The following is a 24,950-nucleotide window of genomic DNA, read 5'->3' as shown; positions in this document are numbered from 1 at the left end:
TGCATTTATATTTTGGAGTTTTTGGTTGACAAGAAACTTGTCCTTGCTCACAAATTACGTAGTCAGAAAGATAGCAGATACTATTATGTAAACAAACCTAAGACAAGATCAAAATATTGCTGTGTTCCGGCCTTCAATTGACAAGATCCGTGTACATGTATGCAGCCATAGACTGTGTGCCAATGAACGTGCAGACATAGGCCCCAAGCTCATTTAACACACAGCCAAAAGTGTGCGTTGATTATAGTTATTAACATATCAAAATTGCGCACACACGAGTCAAACTTGGTGATTTGCTAGCTTGGACAGAATTTAATGAACAGTAAAAGTTTCACAATGAAGCCCATGACGCCAGATTGCATGCAACTGCAAGCAGCAACCCTTGGCATCTTTTAGAATAATCTATAATGGAACTTTCTAGGAGAAGATCTTCACCTGAAGAATATGCTTAAATGTTTCAATTCACTAATGCGGGAAGAAATAAATTCCACATGCCTTACTAAAGTAAAAATCTCATTTGGAGATGAATACATTCAGGGGTAGAGCTAGAAATTTTGATTTGGGAGGGCCAAATTACATATTTATATATACATTCATTAGGCAACTACATATTGATATTTTCACACACACACACGTGTGTGTGTTCAAGAGAATTGATTTTTAAGTATTGTCACCCGCAAACATTACATATCCTTGGTGTAGTTTTTTTCATTTAACATTTTATGACTAAATCAAGTATTGACAAACAACTCGAAACTTAACAACAACATTGACAGACTTACTGTTTGAACTCAACAACTAAAACTTACTATTTGAACTCAACAACTAAAACTTACCAATTAAGAGAAGAAAAAACTAAAATGAAGTACTTTTTTTTGCTTACAAGATGGATAGTTTGTTGTTATTAACCAATATTTTTTGGAACCCACAATTAGTTGTTCAATTACTTTTTGAAGGGGCCAACTTTTAATTTTTGGAGGGGTTAAGTATTAAATATAAGGTCTAATATTTTAAAAAAATTGCAAAATACATATACATTATGAAGTTTTTAAAAAATCATGGCCCCCCCACTGGTAAGTGTTGCTCCGCCCTTGAATACATTCATCTTCTCTTCTCCATTTTGCATATAATGTCTAAACTATAAATCTTAAAACAGTTGCATAACAGTTCAAAATCCAACACTCTTTAAGAAGCTTATGATGAAAGGATCATATGAGAAATAAGGAGAGAAGTACATGAGAAAAGCAAAGCAAGTGATACAATGGACATCAACTCGGTTACTGTGATAGAAAAATAGTTAGATTGACTGCATTTGTAAGGAATAACATGATGTAAAAACTAATTAATGACCCCAATCATCCTTTTTGTAAAATTTTAATTCCAAACCATCTAGGGCGTGTTTAAACAAGAATAGGAATTTACTCAATCAAAGCAAAACAAAAGCTTCACACTAGGCTAATTCTATTGTTCAGAAATTAAGCAGACACTACAACACCTTCCAAAGCTGACCAACAGGCAACAGGATAAGAACAAAGGAGCCGAAACTGAATTAAAAAAAAAAAAAATGGAACAGGTAATTCACCATTCTTCATTTGTCCTAAACTGTAATACCCCCAAGATATGTACAAGCTATATCATAGGGAAAAATAAAATAAAAAGACAAACTATCTTAAAAGTTTCAACGTTTCAAGCTTCCACACCCGAGATATTAGACACTTGGCAAAGAATTCTATTATAACATATATGAATTGCAAAGAGAAAACTAGTGGAGAGAGGATTAATTGCTCGAAGCCCGCTTGAGAATGCTAAAATTGAATCTTGAATTGCTTTGATCCCAAAAAAGTCCAATCTCATCACCTTTCTTCAGACCCCTCCTTCACACAAAATTTGTAGTCCATTTTTCATTGAGGACATAACACCCATTACTTGGCCACTGTTTGAAGGTCAAGTGATGTTCAGACTTGGTATCACAATCCCAAACGGCAACTCGTACTCCATTCTTGATGCCTTCAATGCGCCTCGCATCCCATTGCCACAAAATATGCCCCTTCACCAAATCTGCTGCTAACAAGAGCCTAGCCAAATGACCAATATCACTTAACTGAATCCTCTTCTTGATAACCCAAGGGTCAAGGCCAAGCTTCAACTCCAATGACACACCATTAGGCCCTTTTCCTTTTTCAACTTTATGGCTATTAAGTCTCACTCTTTTGATTCCACAAGCTGTAGATGACAGAGAGAAATTGGCCAAGTTTTCACTTGCTTTCCTCTTATTAATTATGCAAGAACTATGACCCAACTTCAATTCTGTTGAAATCTCTGCATATTCATGATGGGCTTTGGTTATAGACACGTTTCCTTGACTGACTTGGAGTTGATCATTCTCAGGAATGGCTATAAAATTATAAAAGATAGGATCTTTCCCTGTACATTCAGAAGCAGAGGAAATAATAACCTCATCAGTTGCGAAATTTTCTTTCTTGACCTCCAATATTTCCAATGCAAGTTCTCTGTTTTGGCCATCTTTTCCTTCTTGGGTTTTCTTGGTTTGTAGCACACTCCTAGGCTTCAGGGCTTCAGTGATTGAAGTGCAGGGCCTTAGGCTTAGAGTTAGAAGACCCTTCATTATGTTGAGAAATAAAGAAAGGAAGAAAGGGTTACAGAAGAGGGTTTGTGTTTCTTGGAATGAAGAGCAATGAACGGTAATGGCAGAAAGAAAGGTTTACAGAAGAGGGTTTGGGTCTATTAGAATGAAAGGAAGTGATATATGTAAGGTAATGGCACTTATATTATTATCAGTTTGAGCCTTTTGGGGCAAGAAATCCAAAACCATGTAGGATTAAGGTTTCAAATCTGATTGGAATTTCCGATTGCTGTGAGGAGTAATATCAGAAATCCTTTGAATTTTTGCCGCCTATGTTGTACCAGTGAGGTCTTTCTATGTTGTGGTCGAATATTAATGGCTGGTTTTATTTTATTATTTATTTTTGTTTTTACCTTTTCACTTCCGCAACAAATAGATGAAAGGGTGCATCACATATAGGGTCCGTTTGGATAGAACTTATTGCTGAAAATTGAAAACTGAAAACACTGTAGTAAAATAATTTTTAAATGTGTAAATAGTGCTGCGAGACCCACTTTTAATAAAAAATTGCTAAAAAAGTACATGTACAGTGCGCACACAGTGCACGCACAGTGCGCACACTGCGCGCTTGTCTCCTGCAGCAGCAAAAAAAAAAAAAAAAGCAAAACTTGGACGCAAAACATGGACGCTGCATCCAAACGTCCTCATAGTCAAGACCCCGGGGCTGTTGACTAGACATATATTAAGGATTAGGGAGGATAGCACAAATGGAAGTAAAAAAAAAAAAGAAAAAGAAAAAGAAAAAGAAAACAATCATTTAAAGAAGGCCAATATACATTATTGCTAAGTTAATGTTTTTAGTTCCTCAAATTTAAGTGAGTGTTATTGATATTTGAAATTTAAAAAATGAACATTATTGAATTTCAATTCCTAGGTAACTAATAGAGATTTGACATGCCATTTTTAAAGTAAAATGGCGCCATTTTTAATTAAGAAATTAAATTCATTTTACATCTAAAAATACCCATGACCCGTTAAGATATTTTAAGAGCCCATTTCATAACGAATCTTCCTCAAATTAAATGCCAAAATCTCAAATATGAGAATTGAGAACAATAGAGACAAAAAAAAAAAAAAAAAAAATTAAGGTTGAGGATGTAGATCTTTTCCACATATGCATGTGTGTAACTATGTATAGTGTTATACATTTGGAAGCAAATAAAGGAAAGTACTATTGGTGTAGATTCTTTTTCTTTTATCTACTTATTATTCATTATTTATTCTTTTTTTAAATATTAATTTTAGTTGAGTTTTTAATTAATTTTCTGATACTATAATATGAAACTTGGATCTATTATCTATGCTTTTGAAATTATGCATGTTCTTAAAAAATTAATTATAAATTAATTTAGAAATTACTTATAATATTAAAAATTAATGGAGTAAATAGTCAAAAGTAATAATGTTGAATAAAGATAACCTCAATTTTTTAGATAGTTTCAAGCTCAATTTCACAATATATATATAAAAAAATGTAAACAAATAAATTATAATTATATAAAAATAATTATAATAACATTAATTGATAGAAATTCTTATTTCTTTCCTTTAATTTTTTTTTTCTACCCAAAAAAAAATGGATATTCATTTTTACCATTCTAATTTTTAATTCATCTTACTAAACATACAAGAGAGATCACAAAAATCTTAGCAAAAATATTTCTTTCAACCAAACGAAATAATTGTATATTCATTTTTATCATTATATTTTCTATCTATCTTACTAAATACACAAGAAGGATAATAAAAATCTTAACAAAAATCTTTTCCTAACTCCAACTTTTCTATTCTTTTTATATTTTCTATTATTCCACTTTTCCATCATCTCTATTAGTGTTGTCATATCCACGTTCTCTTGTGCATCAATTTCTTGCATGATTGCCTCTATAAGCTCAACCTTTGGTTGTTCATTTCTTAAAATATAACTTGAGCAATCCCTCAGAAGCAAAAACAATTCTCTAGCCATATCTTTAGCCCTCCTTGTCCCATGTACACTCAACTAAAGTAGCCTTGGCATCACTCCTTCCCTTAAAATCAAACCTCTATATATTTCTTTATTGCTCTGGCATATAAGCAAGAGGATTCCCACTAAGTGCTCTTTGCATTGTGGAGAACCATCCTCATAGTTTCAACCATTGCACAAATGACACCATGTGTGTTAGCAATTTCACAAAGTGCATTCTCTGATGAGGAAACGATATTCTCAAGTAGCCCCATTATCTTTTCAACCAACTCCGATGACTTTTCCGAGTTGTAGATTAATGAAGGATGGAAGGTAATAAACCAGAAGAGGCAGTCGATGGAATAATCTGGTCATAAGTTGAGAGATTGTGGAGTGTGGCTATGGTGTTGAGCTTGGCTTTCATGCCAATGCTATTCATGATGTAAACACCTCCATTGAGAAACTGTATTAAGTGCTGGATGGTCCCAAATGAGGCGATTGCTAGCTTGTTTGCCGTGCAAGAAGAGAGGATGAACATTGCTGCTAATGTGAGCTCAATTAGTGCTTCATTTTGACATTGAAGGAGGCTTAACAAGTCTGGTATAGCCCTACATTTCACGATGCAGATCTTGTTTCTATATTAAAAAAAAAAAAAATTCAGAATTCCCAAGTCAACTATTGGAAAATATAGAACATTTAACTTCTATACTAAAAAAAATTAATTCTCATGTGTTTAATACATAAATGTTAGCACATAATCATCATTATGATTGGGGGCCACTACTGAATAGCAACAGCTATTACTAATACAAATTCCATGGTCCCAATAATCAAGCAAAGGCAAAAAAGTAAAACTTTTTAGTTTTTATACTAATTTTGCAGTACATTGATTTCTATAGAAGATTTATTGTGGATTAGTGTCCTGAATTTCTTTTTTATTTGTCATAATGATGAAAGTTCAAAGAAAACACAGATTGCAAACAAATTCAACGATTAGCTATGAATGAATATGAATTATATCTAAGAATTTAGTTTTGAGAACTGAAGAAGTGAAATTTGATATTATTGTGGATGAAGAAACTAACCGTTCACTGCCAAATGTAAGACAGAGGAGTGCAAGCAGAGCAGCTTCAATGGCCTCATAATCTTGCGAATGAAGCATCATAATCAAAGGAGAGATAACACCCTTTCTAGCCAAATTGTGCCTCTGCTAACTGCTAAGTTTACTGAGTTCTCTAGCCGCTTCAATCATTGCTTCTCTAGCACCATCAGAAAGATTTTGTACCACCACTTCCTCCATGGCAGAAAGCTTCCTCTCTGGGTCTCTCAGAACTTCTCTAACTATGTTTTCTTGTGAGGAAGTGATGCTAATGTTGATGTTGGTATTGGGATAATGGGATTGGTTGCTTCAAGATGAAAAGTCTGGGTTTTTTTTGGTTTGAAAATCCATTGTTTTTGGTTCACAAAATAAACCCAATTGAGGGTGTTTGTGTGTTTTTTTTTTTTGGGACTAAAGAGAAAGAGAGATTCAGGGGTAGTGGCACTTATATTATATGGAAATTGAAGGCAATGGAAATTGGCAAGAAATCTGAACATAAGTAGGATTATTGAGATTTCCCAACGTCGAAAGGTTTTGCTTTTGCTGCCTAGTTCTTAGTCGGGCAGTGACTTGGGCTATAGATAATTCAAAGGAACATTAGATTTGTTTAATTGGGCCATGATGGTCAAGACCATCCCTCCTAGAGACCCATATATTTTGAGTTTAGCCTTTGATGATTTTGTTTGTTTGTAAAGTATATGGTCCAATGCTAAATAGGGTTATCAGAATTTATTTATTTTAATTGTTATTATTATTTATTTTATATTTTTCATGAAAGAGGTGCGTATTTTTTTAATAATATATTAGTTTTTTTTTCTTCAATAATTCAATAGTTAAGGGAAGAGAGATTTGAAAGTTGGATAATTTGGTTGGAAATACCATAAAAGTGTCTACTGAGTTATAAAGTTTTTTTAATTTTTGGTAGTGAAATAGGATATGTATTTAATTAATAAAAATTATTATAAAATATAGAGTGTGCTACAACAAGATAAAAACATAACATTTTTTTTAATTGCTTCAATAGGGGATAGGAAAAATTTACTTAGATTGCTTTTGTTTCTATGAGAAAAATGTTCCAATTGTAAATATTTTTTGATGAAAATTCTGTCAGGAAGCAATTTATTTTCTAGTGCTTGATTCCATTTTTGAAAATGCTCCAAAAGACATCTTTAGGCATTTGGCCCGGATGGAAAATAATTTTTTTTTTCCTTAAATAATATCACAATATACAAAATCAACAATAACCGTATTTAATTCATCTCAAAATATCTTAACCAATCTAAAAATATACATACAAACTACTATAGGAGTTCCATATCCAAGAGATTATTATTATTTTTTTAAAAAAATTGGAAAACAAAGATAATGATGAAATTCTAAATTACCTGAGGGAGAAATTATGTCTGGAACCTTGAGTTATTCCTCATGCTCTTTAAAAGGTCCATAAATATGTTCCAACAGCGGTCCACAAGGTAGCCTTGAATTCATCTAGAAAATAAAGGGTCATCAAATAGCCCACGGCCCATAGCCCGACCCAGAAACCCGACGGCTCACTGGGCTAATGGGCGGCTCGGCCCGTTGTTATTGAGGCTCATGGGTAGCTTACTAACCCAGTGGGTCAGGCCGTGGGCTAGCTCAATAGTCCAACCCGTTGCCCAGCCTATAGGCCTAACCCATTGGCCTAACCCATTGGCCTAGCCCAATAACTCATAATTCATAACAAAAATATATAGGAAGTGTATGAAGGATTGATCTTGAGATATTATAGAAGAATTTCTTAAGAGAACTCCTTCAACCACTAAGATACTCAAAGTAATTGTGCTAAACTTAGTTTACTAAATATATATTTTTCTAGTAGTCTAGCAAATTTGAATTAACCATTTGACATTTTTTTAATTAAAGATAAAATAAAAAAATTATTTAAAGCCTTAATATATAAAAATTAAATAGTTTTTCATCAACAGAACAAAAAATTAAATAGATTTGAATGTAAAAAAATTTGTAATTAAGTATTAAATTCTTTAATTCTTTCCTTTAAAAAAAATAGATTGATTATTCCCTTTTAAAAAATTGATTCTTTCCTTATAATAATAATAAAATAATATGTTAACACAAGCCCATGGGTAGTCCATTGGGCCCAACCCAATAGCCCAGCTCGCTAAAGACAAAGTGGGCATTGCCATGAGCAGGGTCATGGGCTGAGGTTTTCTCTTTCGACCTAGCTCGACTCGGTTCGTTAACTAATTAATAGCCCATTATGTCCAGCCCATTGTGCCCATGGGCCAAGTAAAAATGGGCCGGGTTGGCCCGACCCAGCCCATTGACGACCCGTATAGAAAACCAACAATTTGTCCATCTCTTATGTGTCCAATTAGTTGATTCATGGGATTCAAGAGATAGTATAGTGGTAATGATATCTTTTGTGGTGTTTCATTTCTCATGTATGTGGATTCATGGGATAATATATTGGTAATTGTATTTTTTGTGGTGTCTCATGAATGTGGTTGGAACCCTATCTCCTTTTCCACTATTTGTCTATATTGAACAAAAAGAGTTTGGCTTACCTCCAATATTTTTTTTAGCTAGATATGTTCTTTTATTTTAAATATACAATGACAAGTGGTTGTAGATTTTATTCTCCATGTTTTATATAATTAGTGGGTGATGTGGCTGTCCCTCATTAAAACAAAAAGAGATTTCTTTTAAAAAAGTACTGAAAATAAGCTAAACCCAAACAAAAAGTCCATTAGTCATTTACCTTTGAGAAGGCTTAAATACATAGGCCCATGAGATATTTTATTATGTGCACTGGTATAATGTCTTATTTTCACATAAGAGTGGGTCCTCTGGGCAAGACACTTATGTGACTATGCCTAGGCTCTCATTTGTTTGAGAGAAAGATATAATACATTACATGTAATAAATAATTGACTTTTGTTAATGGGTACTCTTGTGTATATGTTAAGGAGGCTTGTAAAAGGTTACACCTATATTGAAAAATAGTAAGAGCAAGAAAAAATGTGGACTTCAAAACCAAAAGTGGCTCTACTACGTTATAAATTCTATCTTTAACGGTTGTACAAGCAAAATAACTTCATGTTCATAAAAAAAAAGCAAAATAATTTCATACACCATGAGAATTGGTCAAAGCGCAAGCAAATTTGTTTTGTTTTGTTCCCTTGAAGAGCTAAAATTGCTTCCCCAACAATGCTTTATTCCCAATGTGTCATCTTTACTGCTTATTAAAAAAATCTGTCATCTTTACCCTTCATTTGAAAATTGATTACAACCTAGTGAGACGATTAACAGATGTACTGTAATTCATGCATTGTCACATGTTCCCCTGCTGTATGAATGAGAAGCAGAAACATGGGGTAATAAGAAATATTTTTGGTAAAAGAACAAGGATGATAGAATGAATGTTTAGATTGACTACAATTATAAGAAATAACATGATGTGACCCAAAACTAATTAATGACCCCAACCATCCTTTTTTTTCTTATTTTTTATTTTCATTCCAAACCATCTAGAGTATGTTTAAACAAAACTAGGAATTTATTCAATTAAAGCTAGACAAAAGCGTCACACTAGGCTAAAAAGAAAGACAAACTATCTTAGAAATTTCCATGTTTGAAGCTTCCACACCCGAGATATTTAACACTTAGCAAAGAATTCTATTATAAAATAGATGAATTGCAAAAAGAAATCTAGTAGAGAGAGGATTAATTGCTCGAAGCCCGCTTGAGAATGCTAAAATTGAATCTTGAATTGCTTTGATCCCAATAAAGTCCAATCTCATCACCTTTCCTCAGACCCCTCCTCCACACAAAATCCGTAGTCCATTTTTCATTGAGGACATAACACCCATTACTTGGCCACTGTTTGAAGGTCAAGTGATGTTCAGACTTGGTATCACAATCCCAAACAGCAACTCGTACTCCATTCTTGATGCCTTCAATGCGCCTCGCATCCCATTGCCACAAAATATGCCCCTTCACCAAATCTGCTGCTAACAAGAGCCTAGCCAAATGACCAATATCACTTAACTGAATCCTCTTCTTGATAACCCAAGGGTCAAGGCCAAGCTTCAACTCCAATGACACACCATTAGGCCCTTTTCCTTTTTCAACTTTATGGCTATTAAGTCTCATTCTTTTGATTCCACAAGCTGTAGATGACAGAGAGAATTTGGCCAAGTTTTCACTTGCTTTCCTCTTATTAGTTATGCAAGAACTATAACCCAACTTCAATTCTGTTGAAACCTCTGCATATTCATGATGGGTTTTGGTTACAAACGCCTTTCCTCGACTGACTTGGAGTTGATCATTCTCAGGAATGGCTATAAAATTATAAAAGACAGGATCTTTCCCTGTACTTTCAGAAGTAGAGGAAATAATAACCTCATCAGTTGAGAAAGTTTCTTTCTTGGCCTCAAATAATTCCAATGCAAGTTTTCTGTTTTGGCCGTCTTTTCCTTCTTGGGTTATCTTGGTTTGTAGCACACTCCTAGGCTTCAGGGCTTCAGTGATTGAAGTGCAGGGCCTTAGGCTTAGAGTTAGAAGACCCTCCATAATGTTGAGAAATAAAGAAAGAAAGAAAGGGTTACAGAAGAGGGTTTGTGTTTCTTGGAACGAAGAGCAATGAACGGTAACGGCAGAAAGAAAGATTTACAGAAGAGGGTTTGTGTTTATTGGAATGAAAGGAAGTGATATATGTAAGGCAATGGCACTTATATTATATATCAGTTTGAGCCTTTAGGGGCAAGAAATCCAAAACTAGGTTGGATTAAGGTTTCAAATCTGATTGGAATTTCCGATTGCTGCGAGGAGTAATATCAGAAATCTTTTGAATTTTTGCCGCCTATGTTGTACCAGTGTGGTCCTTTTATGTTGTGGTCGAATATATAAAGGCTGGTTTTATTTCATTATTTATTTTTGTTTTTTCCCTTTTCACTTGCGCAACAAATAGATGAAACGGTACATCACATTTGGTCAAGACCCCGGGGCTGTTGAATAGACACATATTAAGGATTAGGGAGGATAGCACAAATGGAAGTAAAAAAAGAAAAAAAGAAAAAAAATCATTTAAAGAATGCCAAAATACATTATTGCTAAGTCAATGTTTTTAGTTCCTCAAATTTAAGTGAGCGTTATTGACGTTTGAAATTTAAAAAAGGAACACTATTGAATTTCAATTCCTATGTGACTAACGGAGAAATGACATGCTATTTTAAAGTAACATGGTACCATTTTTTATTAAGAAATTAAATTTATTTTACATCTAAAAATACCCATGACCCATTAAGATATTTGAAGCCCCAATAGTACTGACTCATTTCAGAACAAATCTTCGGCAATTTAAATGCCAAAATCCCTAATATGGGAATTGATAAAGACAGAGACAATAATAAAAAAAGGGCAAAATGCAAAATTGACTCTCTAAGTTTCTTCAGATTTTATTTCAGTCTTCTAACTTTGTTTTTATTTATTTCAGTCCTCTAATTTTCAAGTTTATTCAATTAATGATTGAAAAATATTTTCCAAAATTTTATTTATAAATTTTTTTAACAAAAGTTAATGAAAAGACCTTAATTGAATAAATCTGAAACTTAAAGGACTGAAATTAACAAAAGTAAAGTTAAAGAACTGAAATAAAATCTGAAGAAAGTTAGAGGGTCAGTTTTACATTTTAGCTTTTAAAAAATTAAGGCTGAGGACGTAGATCTTTTCCACATATGTTATACATTTGGAAGAAAATAAAGGAAAGTGCTATGGGTGTAGATTCTTTTTCATTTATCTACTTATTATTCATTATTTATTCTTTTTTTTAAAATATTAATTTTAGTTGAGTTTTTAATTAATTTCCTGATATTATAATATGAAACTTAAACTATTAACTATGCTTTTGAAATTATGCCTGTTCTTAAAAAATTACTTATAAACAATTAATAGAGTAAATTACTTATAATATAAACAATTAATAGAGTAGATAGTCAAAAGTAATAATGTTGAATAAAGATAACCTCAATTTTTTAGATAGTTTCAAGCTCAATTTCACAACATATAAAAAACACATTAACAAATAAATTATAATAATAATCGATAGAAATTCTTATTGCTTTCCTTTAATTTTTTCTTTCTACCAAACAAAATAAATGTATATTCATTTTTATCATTCTACTTTTTAATTCATCGTACTAAACATACAAGAAAGATAACAAAAATCTTTCTTTCAACCAAAAATAATAATTGCATATTCATTTTTATCATTATACTTTTCTATCTATCTTACTAAAAACACAAGAGGAATAATAAAAATCTTAACAAAAATATTTTCCTGACTCCAACTTTTCTATTCTTCTTATATGTTCTATCATTCGACTTTTCTGTCATCTCTATTAGTGTTGTCGTATCCATGTTCTCCCGTGCATCAATTTCTTGCATGATTGCCTCTATAAGCTCAACCTTTGGTTGTTCATTTCTTAAACTATAACTTGAGCAATGCCTCAGAAGTAACAACAATTCTCTAGCCATATCTTTAGCCCTCCTTGTCCCATGTACACTCAACTGAAGTAGCCCTGGCATCACTCCTTCCCTTAAAATCAAACCTCTATAGATTTCTTTATTGCTCTGGCATATAAGCAAGAGGATTCCCACTGCGTGCTCTTTGCATTGTGGAGAACCATCCTCCATAGTTTCAACCATTGCACAAATGACACCATGTGTGCTAGCAATTTCACAAAGTGCATTTTCTGATGAGGAAACGATATTCTCAAGTAGCCCCATTATCTTTTCTCACTCGTTTACAAATTACTAGTGTGGATTAATTGAAGGATGGAAGATAATAAACTAGAAGAGGCAATTGATGGAATAATCTGGTCACAAGTTAAGAGATTGTGGAGTGTGGCTATGGCGTCGAGCTTGGGTTTCAGGCCAATGCAATTCATATTGTTAACACCTCCATTGAGAAACAGTATTAAGTGCTGGATGGTCCCAGATGAAGCGATTGCTAGCTTGTTTGCCGTGCAAGAAGAGAGGGTAAACATTGCTGCTAATGTGAGCTCAATTAGTGCTTCATTTTGACATTGAAGGAGGCTTAGCAAGTCTGGTATAGCCCCAGATTTCACAATGCGGATCTTGTTTCTGTAAAAAAAAAAAAAAAAAATCAGTATTCCCAAGTCAGCTATTGGAAAATATAGAACATTTAACTTCTATACTAAAAAAATAAATTCTCATGTTTTATACATAAATGTTAGCACATAATCATCATTATGATTGGGGGCCACTACTGAATAGCAACAACTATTACAGTATTACTAATACAAATTCCATGGTCCCAGTAACCAAGCAAAGGGCATGGGGGTAGAAAAAGTAAACCTTTTTATACTAATTTTGCAGCACATTATTTTCTGTAGAAGATTTATTGTGGATTAGTATCCTGAATTTCTTTTCTATTTGCCATAATGATGAAAGTTCAAAGACAACCCAGATTGCAAACAAATTCAACGATTAGCGATGAATGAATATGAATTATATCAACGAATTTAGTTTTGAGACCCGAAGAAGTGAAATTTGATATTATTGTGGATGAAGAAACTAACCGTTCACTGCCTAAGGTAAGACATAGGAGAGCAAAGTCAGCAAACAGAGCAGCTTCAATGGCCTCATAATCTTGCGAATGAAGCATCATAATCAAAGGTTTGATAACACCTCTTTTGTCCTTGTGCCTTTGCTTACTACTAAGTTTACCGAGTTCTCTAGCCGCTTCAATCATTGCTACTCTAGCACCATTAAAAAGATATTGTACCACCACTACCTCCATGAAAGCAAGCATCCTCTCTGTGTCTCTCAGAACTTCTCTAACTATGTTTTCTTGTGAGGAAGTGATGCTAATGTTGATGTTGGTATTGGGATAATGGGATTTGTTGCTTCAAGATGTAAAGTCAGGGTGTTTCTGGTTCGAAAATCCATTGTTTTTGGTTCACAAAATAAACCCAATTGAGAGAGTGTGTGTGTTTTTTTGGTACTAAAGAGAGAGAGAGAGAGATTCAGGGGTGGTGGCACTTATATTATATGGAAGGAAATGGAAATTGGCAAGAAATCCAAGCATAAGTAGGATTTATGTGTTTTAAATCTATTGAGATTTCCGAACGTCGAGAGGTTTTGCTTTTGCCGCCTAGTTCTTAGTTGGGTGGTGACTTGGGCCATAGATAATGAAAAGGAACATTAGATATGTTTAATTAGGCCTATGATGCTTTTGTTCGTTTGTAACGTATATGGTCCAATGCTAAATAGGGTTGTCAGCATTTATTTATTTTAATTGTTATTATTATCTATTTTATATTTTTCATTAATGAGGTGCGTATTTTTTTTAAATAATTCATTAGTTATTTTTTCTTCAATAATTCAATAGTGAAGGAAAGAGAGATTTGGAAGTTGGATATTTTGGTAGAAAATATCAGAAAGTGTCTATTGAGTTATAAAGATTTTTTTTTAGTGAAATAGGATATGTATTTAATAGATAAAAAATATTACAAAATATAAAGCGTGCTACAACAAGAATCGGTCTAGAACTCTAGATACTTATCAGTCATTGATTCACTGGTCTGACCATTTGGGCCAATATAACTATATAAGTTTAATAACTATACTTTAATATGTATTCTTCTAAAAAAAAAAAAAATTTAATATGTATTTTGAGATAAAGAAGCCAAGTTTACATGTGCTTAAGTAAAGTAATACATAGGCCCATGAGAAATTATTATGTGCACAAGGTATAATGTCTTATTTTCACATGAGAATGAGTCCAATGGGCAAGACACTCATGTGACTATGCGAGGCTCTCATTTGTTTGAGAGAGATGTAACACACTACGTGTAATAAATAATTGGCTTTTGTTAACGGGTACTCTTGTGCACATGTTAAGGAGGCTTGTAAAAGGTTACACCTACATTGGAAAATAGTATGGGCTAGTAAAAATATGGTCTTTAAAGTAAAAGTGGCTCGACTACATTATAAATTCTATCTTTAACGGTTGTAGAATCAAAATAATTTCATACACAATATGAGAATTGGTCCAAGCCCAAGGAAATTTGTTTTGTTTTGTTTTTTCTTTCCTTTCCCTTGAAGAGCTCAAATTGCGCTTCCTCAACAATGCTTTATTCCCAATGTGTCATCTTTACTGCTTATAAAAAAAAATCTGTTATCTTTACCCTTCATTTTGAAAATAGACTACAAACTAATGAGACAATTAACAACTGTACTGTAATTCATGCATTGTCATATGTTCCCATGCTGTAGCAATGAGAAGCAGAAACATGGGGTACTAAGAAATATTTTTAGTAAAATAACAAGGATGATAGAATGAATGCTGCATTGGTTGAGAATAGTAGGGTACATTAAGGAACTTGGGTGGATTGGATCCTAAGAATGTCAATATTAGGACAAATTTCTCAGAATCATAAGCTGGTCAAATCAAACTACTACTGTTTGTGATTGTCAATATCTTTATGTTATATATCAGAGTTCTAATCGTCACTATAAAGATCAGACTCCCAAATTGGCAACAGAATCCCAAACCAGTACTATATACAAAGAGAGACATCTTTCTCAAAATGTTGCAATGAGTGAGCCCATCACCTGGACCAAAACTAGTATAATTTTGATTTAAAACAATGGCAGGTCATGTACTAAGCTTTGCAATCATCTCCTCTACCAGCCTTAGTGTTGTACCCTCGATGTTATCTCCTGCATCAATTTCTTGCATAATCTGCTCTACAAGCTCATGTTTTGATTGTTTGTTTCTTGAACCATAACTTGAGCAATCCCTTAGAAGCAACAACAATTCTCTAGACACATTTTTAGCCCTCCTTGTCCCATCTACACTCAACTGAAGTAGCCCCGGCATCACTCCTTCCCTTAAAATCAATCCTCTATATCTTTCTCTGCTGCTTTGACATATAAGCAGGAGGATTCCCACTGCGTGCTCTTTGCATTGTGGGGAACCATCTTCAATAGTTTCAACCAATGTGTGAATTACACCATCTGCGCTAGCAGTTTCACAAAGTGCATTCTCTGAGAAGGAAACAATATTCTCAAGCAGCCCAATTGTCTTTTCAACCAGTTCAGATGACTTTTCGGAGTCGTGGATCAACTGAAGCAAGGAATATAGTAAACCAGAAGAGGCAATTGATGGAATAATCTGTTGACAAGTTGAGAGATTGTGGAGAGTCGCTATGCTGTCAAGCTTGGCTTGCATGCTAATGCTATTCATGTTGTTATCACCACTATAATCTCCATTGAGAAACTCTACCAAGTGTTGTATGGTGCCAGAAGACGCGATTTTTAGCTTGTTTGCTGTGCAAGATGAGAGGATCAACATTGCTGCTAAAGTGAGCTCAATCAGTGCTTCATTTTGGCATTGAAGGAGGTTCAGCAAAACTGGTATGGCCCCAGATTTCACAATGCGGATCTTGTTTCTGTAAAATTAATATAATTTCAGTTCACAATTTCAAGTCCACTATTGAAAAACTTTATAGAACACTTTCGTACCACACAAGAAAAATAAATTCTCAAATGTGTTTTATACATAAATGTTGGTACAGAATCATCATTGTAATTGGGGGCCACTACTGAATGGCACACACTATTACAAGAACATATTCCATAGTCCCACTAATCAAGCAAAGAGCACGGGTGTATAAAAAGTAAAACTTTCTATACCAAAATTTTGCCACACACTACTTGTAATTGAAGGTACATTATGTATTAGTACCATTAATTTCTTTTCTATTTGTTACAATGATGAAAGTTCAAAGCCACCCCAGATTGTAAACAAACTCAACAATTAGTGAAAAATGAATTTGAATTATATCTATGCATTTAGTTTTGAGATATTGAGGATGAATAGACTAACCGTTCACTGCCAAAGGCAAGGCTGAGCAGAGCAAACAGAGCAGCTTCAATGGCCTCATAATCTTGTGAGTGAAGCATCAAAATCAAAGGTGACATGACACCTCTTTCAGCCAACTTGTGCCTCTGCTTACTACTGAGTTTACTGAGTTCTCTAGCAGCTTGAATCTGTGCATCTCTCTCACCATTAAAAAGATTTCCTACCACCATTTCTTCCATGAAAGCCAATCTCTCTCTGTCTCTCTCTGTGAGCCTTCTCTAACTACTTTGTGTTTTTTGTTAGGCAGTGGTACTAATGTTGATGATGTTGGTATCGGGATTGGTTGCTTCAAGATGTAATCTTTGGCTTTTGTTGGTTTGAAAATCCATTGTTTCAGTTTGAAGCAACTTACCTATTCTTTGGTCAGCTTTTTTGTGAATGTCTGATTTGGAAATACAATAACGATTCCTAAGAATGAATCTTTTGCTTTCCTTTTATAGAAGCGAGCGCCTTAAACTTTAGGAATATTTTTTATTTTGGGATTTTCTTGGGATTTTGTTTTTCAGTTTTATGGCAGTTTTTTAAATTTTGTTTACAAATGATATAATTTTTGGGATCCTCGTGGAGTTAATTGTTTATTATTAAGACCCATAATTATGTGATTTGTTTTTTGGATAGTCAAAATAAGTATGTGATCAATACACTAAACACTAATACACTATACATTAATAGGCATGTGTTACATGTATCATCACTAATGAAGTTCAAATTTCTTTTTTCTTTTGGAGTTCATATTGGGCAGTCACTCAAAAAGAAACCAAAGCCATTAGTAGTTGTGATTAGAGCATCAATTAGTTGACTGCTCCAATGGGTGCTTTCAAGAGTTTCAAGGAGTAACACTTTTTTTTTTAATTTTAATTTTTTTTTTACGATTCACTGAATTCTCTTATTGCTTAGCCTTTCAACACTGGACAGTGTCTATAAATTATTGTGTATGACCTTTCAAACCCTTGAAAGATGAAACGGTTAGCTTCTTTTTTTAACTTGTGTCATATACATATATATTTTTCCACATTAGCAGAGAAGATATAATGGATCAATTATGATTTTAAATTGTTTTCCCCTAATGTATAGATAAATATCTTGCTAGATTCTAGTCACCCATATGACTTATAAGATCACCAAGTTAATATAATAAACCATATTGGCAGTAACATTGAACATTGATTTCTAAAAGCTTCATTTTCAAGGCATGATTTTAACATGAAAGGGATTTTGAAAGATATTTTCTTAGTAGCATTGACTTCAGTCTCATCTCCTCTCCTAAATTCCTAATAAATATACCTTCCTATCTTCTACTAAGGCCTCGACTTTTTTTTTTGATCGTTACTAAGGGCTCGACTTTGACACCTAATTGATCAATTTTTATATAAGTATGCCATATGCAATTAATAGCAAATACTAAGGGTACAATGAAGTGATACCAATCACATCCATTCTCACATCAATTTATAAAACTATTATAATATGATTAGTAGTAATTTTAACATTTTCTAAATTTTTGCAATCTTTCTCACTATATGCTAACGTGGTAAGTATTGATTGAAACAACGCTACTTTTGCATAAATCCATTACTAACATCATTTTTTACTATGTGCCAATTATAACATCAACATTCTAGGTTATTAGTTGTGAAAAATAGTTTTACTCTTGTAATCTTTATACTAGAAGAATCTTAATCCTTCATTATATGGGTATCTATGTGAAATTTATATGGGTTAATATAAATTAATAATTTCAATTTTTGGTACATATAAAGATTACAGTAGAGAAGATTCAAGCGCAAGCAAGGACATAGGACTTATACAGAAAAAAGCATCCAATAACAGTGATATCCATAGTAACATGGTAGAGAATGTGGGCTCTGCCAAATAGCATGACATTGGGCTAAAACTCGTGATCCAAAGCTGACAATTGTGTATAAAAAACTAAAAGCATGGATAATGTATATCTCATTTTTCATTTTTCAATTTTCAAAGTATAGGAATTGACAAACAGCACAGAATATTTTGTAGTAAAAATTAATTCATCAATAATGCCATGGGACATAATCCTTTATATGCACTTGTTCTTTTGGCCAAAAAAAAAAAAAAAACTATAGTTTTAAAAGGAAATAGTAATGATGGGACCCTTTAAAAAGGCATCCCACTGCTTTGCTTTCGCCGCTATACGGCGGCATTGTCTTTACGAAAATGCCTCCCAAATTTTCATGATGATTCATGTTGGTTGTAGGTGCATGATTTGAATGCTCCACAATTTTTTTTTCTTCATTTGCTTTGGTTAGGAAAAGTTGGAGTCTCACACTTTATTATTATTATGATCCAATATCTGATTGTTATTCAAATGATTATTTTATTTCCTTCAAAGTTTGTTGAAATTTATGATTATAATATTGTATATCTAACATCTTGAAAATGAACTAAACCATTGAAAGGGTCTCATTCAGTTTGTTTATATAAAACTTTCTAAAATTTCATTTATTTTATAGGTACATTTTTATTTTTACCCAGCATAAAATATGAAGTTTAGTCATGAATCATAGCATGAACTATTCTGGTGATTTATGCATTTTCTCTGGAAAACTCTTTCAATTTCATTTTATTTCAGGGGTTGAGACCCTGGTTGTTGTTGTTTAGCGTAATTGTAAAGTCCACATTGAACCAAAAAAAGAGAAAATAAAAAATAGTAAGAAGTTTAGAATTTATAATTCCAAACCTGTTTACAATTTATCAATATATATATATATATATATATATATATATATATATATATATATATATATTTGTCGACACAGCAACACCGACTTTATGATAAGATTTTTATATTTGTATATTCAAACTTAACAAAAATTCCACCTAAAAGACAATGGGTATTGCCAATGGATGATGAAACTATGGTGAAACTATTACCTGCAATAATGTTAACAACTTTAGTGCAATTCGTGATTAAAACAAACAAGCACGTTGTCCACTAAATAACATACTTGGCTTAAAAGAGAAGATAAGGTGTTTCCATTAATATATATTTTTTAATTGGAGTTGTTCTCTAGGTTTTTGGAAGACCTAGCATATAGGACGGGTTAATTAAATTCGATTAGTTTAACTGGTAAAGTATCTAATGGTTGAATAAAAGATTTGGAGTTCAATTCACACTTACATCAAAAACTGATTAGTGTCTTAGTTTGATGATTAAGGAGCATCACTAGGAGCGGACGCCATAGGTTGAAACTCTTTTTTTCAAAAAAAAAAAAATAGTCATCTTAAATGGGTAACAAAACTTATGATCCTAAACCCGAAATTTTTGAGGGTTGGGTTTAACCATCATCAACAAATAGACCACATTCATATAGTATTTAATTATGAGATTTTATTGTTAAACATATTGTAAAGTTTTTAGACCCCTTAAACACAACCAAATTAACCTAGTTATTTAACCAAGTGATTAACTTAAGTAAATTATGCAGATCTAGGTTAACACATAAATCATATCATTGTAAAGTGCGAAAAATAAAGAACACAATAATATGATAACCCAGGAAAACTAAATTGGTAAAAAACCTGTGGAGGATTTAACCTAGCTATCCTTAAGGTAAAACTGAATCCACTATAAAAGAATTGAAGTTTACACATTAGCGACTTAGACCACTAACAGCCTATTGCTACCTCGAGTAGGAAATTTACTACCACGACCACGTGACAGCTCCGAATCTACGAACTACTTATTTCTTGAATTCCCAGCAAGCACAAGCACTCCCGCTTGTATATCTTTAAACTCTTGAATCTGCAATTGAATTGATCATCAAACTCTTGACATCAATCTAGATCTTGATAACCCTAAGTGTATGTGAAAGCAAACACCTTTAGATCTCACAAGAGATTCACACACACAGCACAAAGAGTACGCCTAAAACGTGGTTGGGGTTTTCCCTTTTATACCTAGGGCAAAACATAAAACCCTACATGTAAAACGGGCTTGGCTGAGTTGGAAAATTCTGCAGAAAAATAATTTGCACTATCGATTGAGCCAGACAGATTTACATAATAAATCCTACAGAACACTTGATTCTAACTTTACAACTTAAACATACTTTGAGCAAGACTAAAACAAGACTAAATGTTTTGATCATAGTTTGCCAACATTACAAATTGAAGTTTTAATACATTTAAATCTAAAGTCTTAGAATCCAACACATATTATGACCCAAGTAGCCTATACCAATTATAGGCCCATGTACTTGTAAAGCAAGCATATTAATTTTAAGTTAGTCTATGATTAGCCTAGGGTTAGCCAAGTATTTACTAGTATATAGACCATACATTAAGTTCATTGTAACATAAGTGTTTATTATAATATACAATCGTTAAGGGTTTTTTTTTATTGTGGACGTAGGTTGCCGTTAGGTTGAACCACGTAAACCTTTGTGTGCATTAAAAGCTATATTGTTTTTCCTAAAACCAAAGATATCATTCGCCTTGCATCAATCTTGATGTATGCACGATCTTCCAACAATTCATTGTAGGCTTTTCGAGATCCTTCTTGCCTACAACTTCATCATCTAAGCAATCACTTTTAGCCAAACATTGATAACATTTTTCAGGGAAAAAAAAGGGAGACAATGAATATGAGATATATTAGATTTTAAATAGCAACTGACAAGTTGAAAAATAATCAGAATCGTCATTCTCCATAATGATGATCCAAGCAAGCGTTACACATTTGATGCGTGCATTGATGACAAGGAGTAATAGATGGAGCAATGGTAACAATGGGGCTATGCATATTAGAGCTCTCATTGGTAATGCACTAGCCGTTGAACATAAATACGGCAATTCATTGACCAATGACCATTAAGGCTAGGAATAGCTATAAAAGAAAGAAGTGACAAAATCCAAAGGTACACACAAAAAATTCATCCAAAAACTACTCCCAAGTCAATTTCTCTCTAAAAAACTTTTCTTTTTCTGACTTAATCATTGGATTGTTTTTGGCAAATACCACACCGGTGTATCTCATTTCATTTCGAATTTGTTACAGGTTTCACATTGAAGACGTAATCAACCTAACTTTGTCTATCTACAAGATGAGGAGCTCGCTAATTTCTTGCATCCTTAGTAATATATATATATTTTAAAATTTTGTATAGTTATAAAAATATAATATTATACTCACACTAAAATTGTGACCTTGTTCATGCCACGTAAAAATATAATATTGTACTCACAATAATTAGTGGCCTTTATCTTAAGCCGACTTGCTTAGTTTAGAGCATTTGCATAAGCTTGTGCACTTTTTTTTTTGTGTGTGTCTATTTTAGTAAAAGAACTTATTTTTTTCTATTTTACATACTCACTTTAAAAAAAAAATTACATCAAATTTTCTATTTTACACAACATTTCATTAAAATAATAATTTCCTTGGTTTTTTTTAAAAAATTATTTTTCTTTTTTGACACACAACAACCACCATCCACCCGAAATGAATAGTGTCAGCATAAATTTAAGCGGTTATTATAGTAAACTTGTAAATTTACACAATTATACATAGACTAATGTTAGTCATTTTAAGGCAAAATTATATAAATTCTACATATTTTCTATTATACTTGGACTAATGTGAATGCTCTGCAATTCTTATTTCTGCTCCGTTAGAAGAGGATATTTGAGAATTTTTTCTTTTTCTTTTTGGGTTTGTTTTCTTTTGTGGTGGTGCACGAAAAATACAAGAAGTTAGCCATCCACAGTATTTCAATCCACGTTACCTTCCTGACACAAGTTCTACCAGCACCAGCTTCTCCGGAAATGCAATCCACGTTTCCAACTTCTTTCTTTCTTGTTTTGTTTCGTTTTTTTTTTTCAAACAAAGCTTCTTGAATAAAGTATTTTGTTATCTAATAAAAGGCTTAGAATGTTAAGAACTTTGTAACTTAATTGGTTTAAATTCCCTTACCCCAACTATCGAATTATCAAAATATACAAATGATTTGGATTTAAAGTCAAGTCCAAACAACAAATAAACCTATTGATATTTTGACTTGATGATAAAATACAATTATCATGACACCGATATCATATGTTTTAAATCTTATAGAAAAAAAAACAATAAAAAATCCAATAACTCTATCATTCAAATTAAAAAAAACTCATAAGACTAAACTGAATCTTAGGTGAAAGTGTAAAAGAAGTATCTATAAAATTCTCAAAAAATTTGACCACAAGTTACAAAAACTAAGAGAGGATTTTACAAAAATGCTCCCATTCCATTAGTAAAATCCCAAATGGCAGTATGGGATTCTTGTCACACCCAATTGCGTAACATGTTAACTTGTATAATTATGAATAGTTGAGAAAAAGTGGTTAGTTCATATAATCAGTAGTTGAAAGAAAGTGCCTGACATTAATCACATTCTCACAATTTATCATATTGTGAAATTAGTTGTGCAATTGGATATAGGAACACCTATAAAACCCATCTAACTTATTCTTGGGGATACCTTGCAAAAGCAAAAGGCATCATACAACCGCAATGGTCACACTTTTGTACCCTGAGATGGTTGTGGCAATATTATCATTTCTATGCTTCCTTTTTCTTTGCCTTTGGAGATGGAACAAAACCTCACCCATCACAAACTGGCCTATCTTGGGAATGCTCCCTGACCTTTTTTTCAACGTGTCCCATGTGCACGACTACGCAACGAGCCTTCTAAAACATTATGGGGGCACTTTCGAGTTTAAGGGCCCTTGGTTTGCTCGCATGGACGCTATACTCACCAGTGACCCCATGAACATTCAACACGTTTTGAGCAAAAATTTTTGTAACTATGACAAAGGGCCGAATTTCCGAGAGATTTTTGAGCCTATGGGGAATGGAATTTTTAATAGTGATTCTGAAACGTGGAGACATCAGAGGAAGTTGATTCAGTCATTGATAAAGCACAGCAAGTTTATGTTGTTCTTAGAGAAAGTTGTCAAGGGAAAGGTGGAAAAGGACCTCATCCCTGTTCTTGATCACTTCTCAAGTCTGGGAATTGAGGTGGATTTACAAGACGTTTTTCAACGGTTCACCTTCGATAATGTTTGCTTAATGGTTTTGGGTTTCGATTCAAATTGCCTCACCATTGAATTCCCAGAAGTTGCACACGCAAAAGCGTTTGATCAAATGGAGGAAAGTCTGTTGTATCGACACATTCTGCCAACAAATTGTTGGAAGTTTCAAAGATGGGTTCAAATCGGAAGAGAGAAGAAGCTTAGTAGTGCTTGGAAGACTTTTGATCAATTTTTATACGGATGCATCTCATCCAAGGGAGAAAAACTTAGCCGAGGGAGAGCCCAGAAGATGGAGGAAGCAGAATTTGACTTATTGACAGCCATAGAGCAACAAGAAAGAGAAATGAATGGTATTGCATCATCCAACAAGTTTCTAAGGGACGCTGCATTTAATTTCATTGCGGCAGGGAGAGACACCATCAGTGCAGGACTCACTTGGTTCTTATGGCTTGTTGCAACACACCCATCCGTGGAAGCTAAAATTCTAGAAGAGATCAAAGCCCATTTGTTGGACGAGGTGTGGAGGGTTTTAGGCGTAGATGAGCAAAGTAAGCTAGTTTATCTCCACGGAGCCATATGTGAGTCCTTGCGCCTTTTTCCGCCCATACCTTTCGATCATAAATGTGCAGTCCAAGCTGACATTCTTCCCAGTGGCCACCATATCCGTTCAAATATGAGATTGATATACTCTTTATACTCAATGGGGAGGATGGAGAGCATATGGGGCGAAGATTGCCTAGAGTTCAAGCCAGAGAGATGGATTTCAGAGCAAGGAGGAATAGTGCATGTACCCTCTTTCAAGTTCATAGCATTTAATGCAGGAGCAAGGACTTGTTTAGGTAAGGATATAAGTTTCATGCAAATGAAAATGATTGCAATCGCTATCATTTGGAATTACCATATTCATGTGGTTGAAGGTCATCCTATTTCACCAAGTATCTCTGTTGTACTACATATGAAACATGGTTTGAAGGTGAGGCTCAGAAAGAGAAATGTTTGATGAAGAAATTTCTGTGCTAGTAGAGTAGTTGTCTCCAAATAAATATAAATTGTGAGCTGCATAAATTCCTTGAAACATAATGAAAAAAAGATGGTTAGATCACCATGTGATGAACATTGTGGAATTATTGGATTTACTCATCAATCATACCTATTAAACAACCCACACAATGTTGGGGAATTCAGGGGAAATTCAATGGAAAACAAAAACTTGAAGTAGGCTTAGAGGTACGGATAAATTCAGTCTTTAAGATGATATTGACCCCACTCA

General features: G+C 33.4%; 3 protein-coding genes and 1 pseudogene across 3 annotated transcripts; 1 reads left to right on the top strand and 3 right to left on the bottom strand.

Moving 5' to 3' along the window:
• Positions 1 to 4,367: 4,367 nt before the first annotated feature.
• LOC142632474 (U-box domain-containing protein 45-like) lies at positions 4,368 to 5,886 on the bottom strand (annotated as a pseudogene).
• A 6,090-nt stretch (positions 5,887 to 11,976) lies between these two features.
• On the bottom strand, positions 11,977 to 13,507 carry LOC142632466 (U-box domain-containing protein 45-like). Its single transcript, XM_075806862.1, is given in 3 exon segments — positions 11,977 to 12,482; positions 12,485 to 12,828; positions 13,287 to 13,507. Coding segments are annotated over 3 exon segments (1,071 nt in total).
• A 1,595-nt stretch (positions 13,508 to 15,102) lies between these two features.
• On the bottom strand, positions 15,103 to 16,884 carry LOC142625025 (U-box domain-containing protein 45-like). The gene is made up of 2 exons (XM_075798740.1): positions 16,601 to 16,884; positions 15,103 to 16,163 (listed from the first exon to the last, which is right to left on the bottom strand). The coding sequence occupies exons 1-2, from the start codon at positions 16,813 to 16,815 to the stop codon at positions 15,368 to 15,370; spliced, it is 1,011 nt and encodes a 336-aa protein (XP_075654855.1). The 5' UTR covers positions 16,816 to 16,884; the 3' UTR covers positions 15,103 to 15,367.
• Positions 16,885 to 23,159: 6,275 nt separating this feature from the next.
• LOC142640835 (alkane hydroxylase MAH1-like) lies at positions 23,160 to 24,680 on the top strand. Its single transcript, XM_075815130.1, has one exon. The coding sequence runs from the start codon at positions 23,160 to 23,162 to the stop codon at positions 24,678 to 24,680; it is 1,521 nt and encodes a 506-aa protein (XP_075671245.1).
• The last annotated feature ends 270 nt before the right edge of the window (positions 24,681 to 24,950 follow it).

Source organism: Castanea sativa, chromosome 1, assembly GCF_040712315.1.
Source record: "Castanea sativa cultivar Marrone di Chiusa Pesio chromosome 1, ASM4071231v1".
NCBI lineage: Eukaryota > Viridiplantae > Streptophyta > Magnoliopsida > Fagales > Fagaceae > Castanea > Castanea sativa.
Note: the sequence above shows the minus strand (reverse complement) of the source record. Positions and strands in the feature narration are given on the sequence as shown.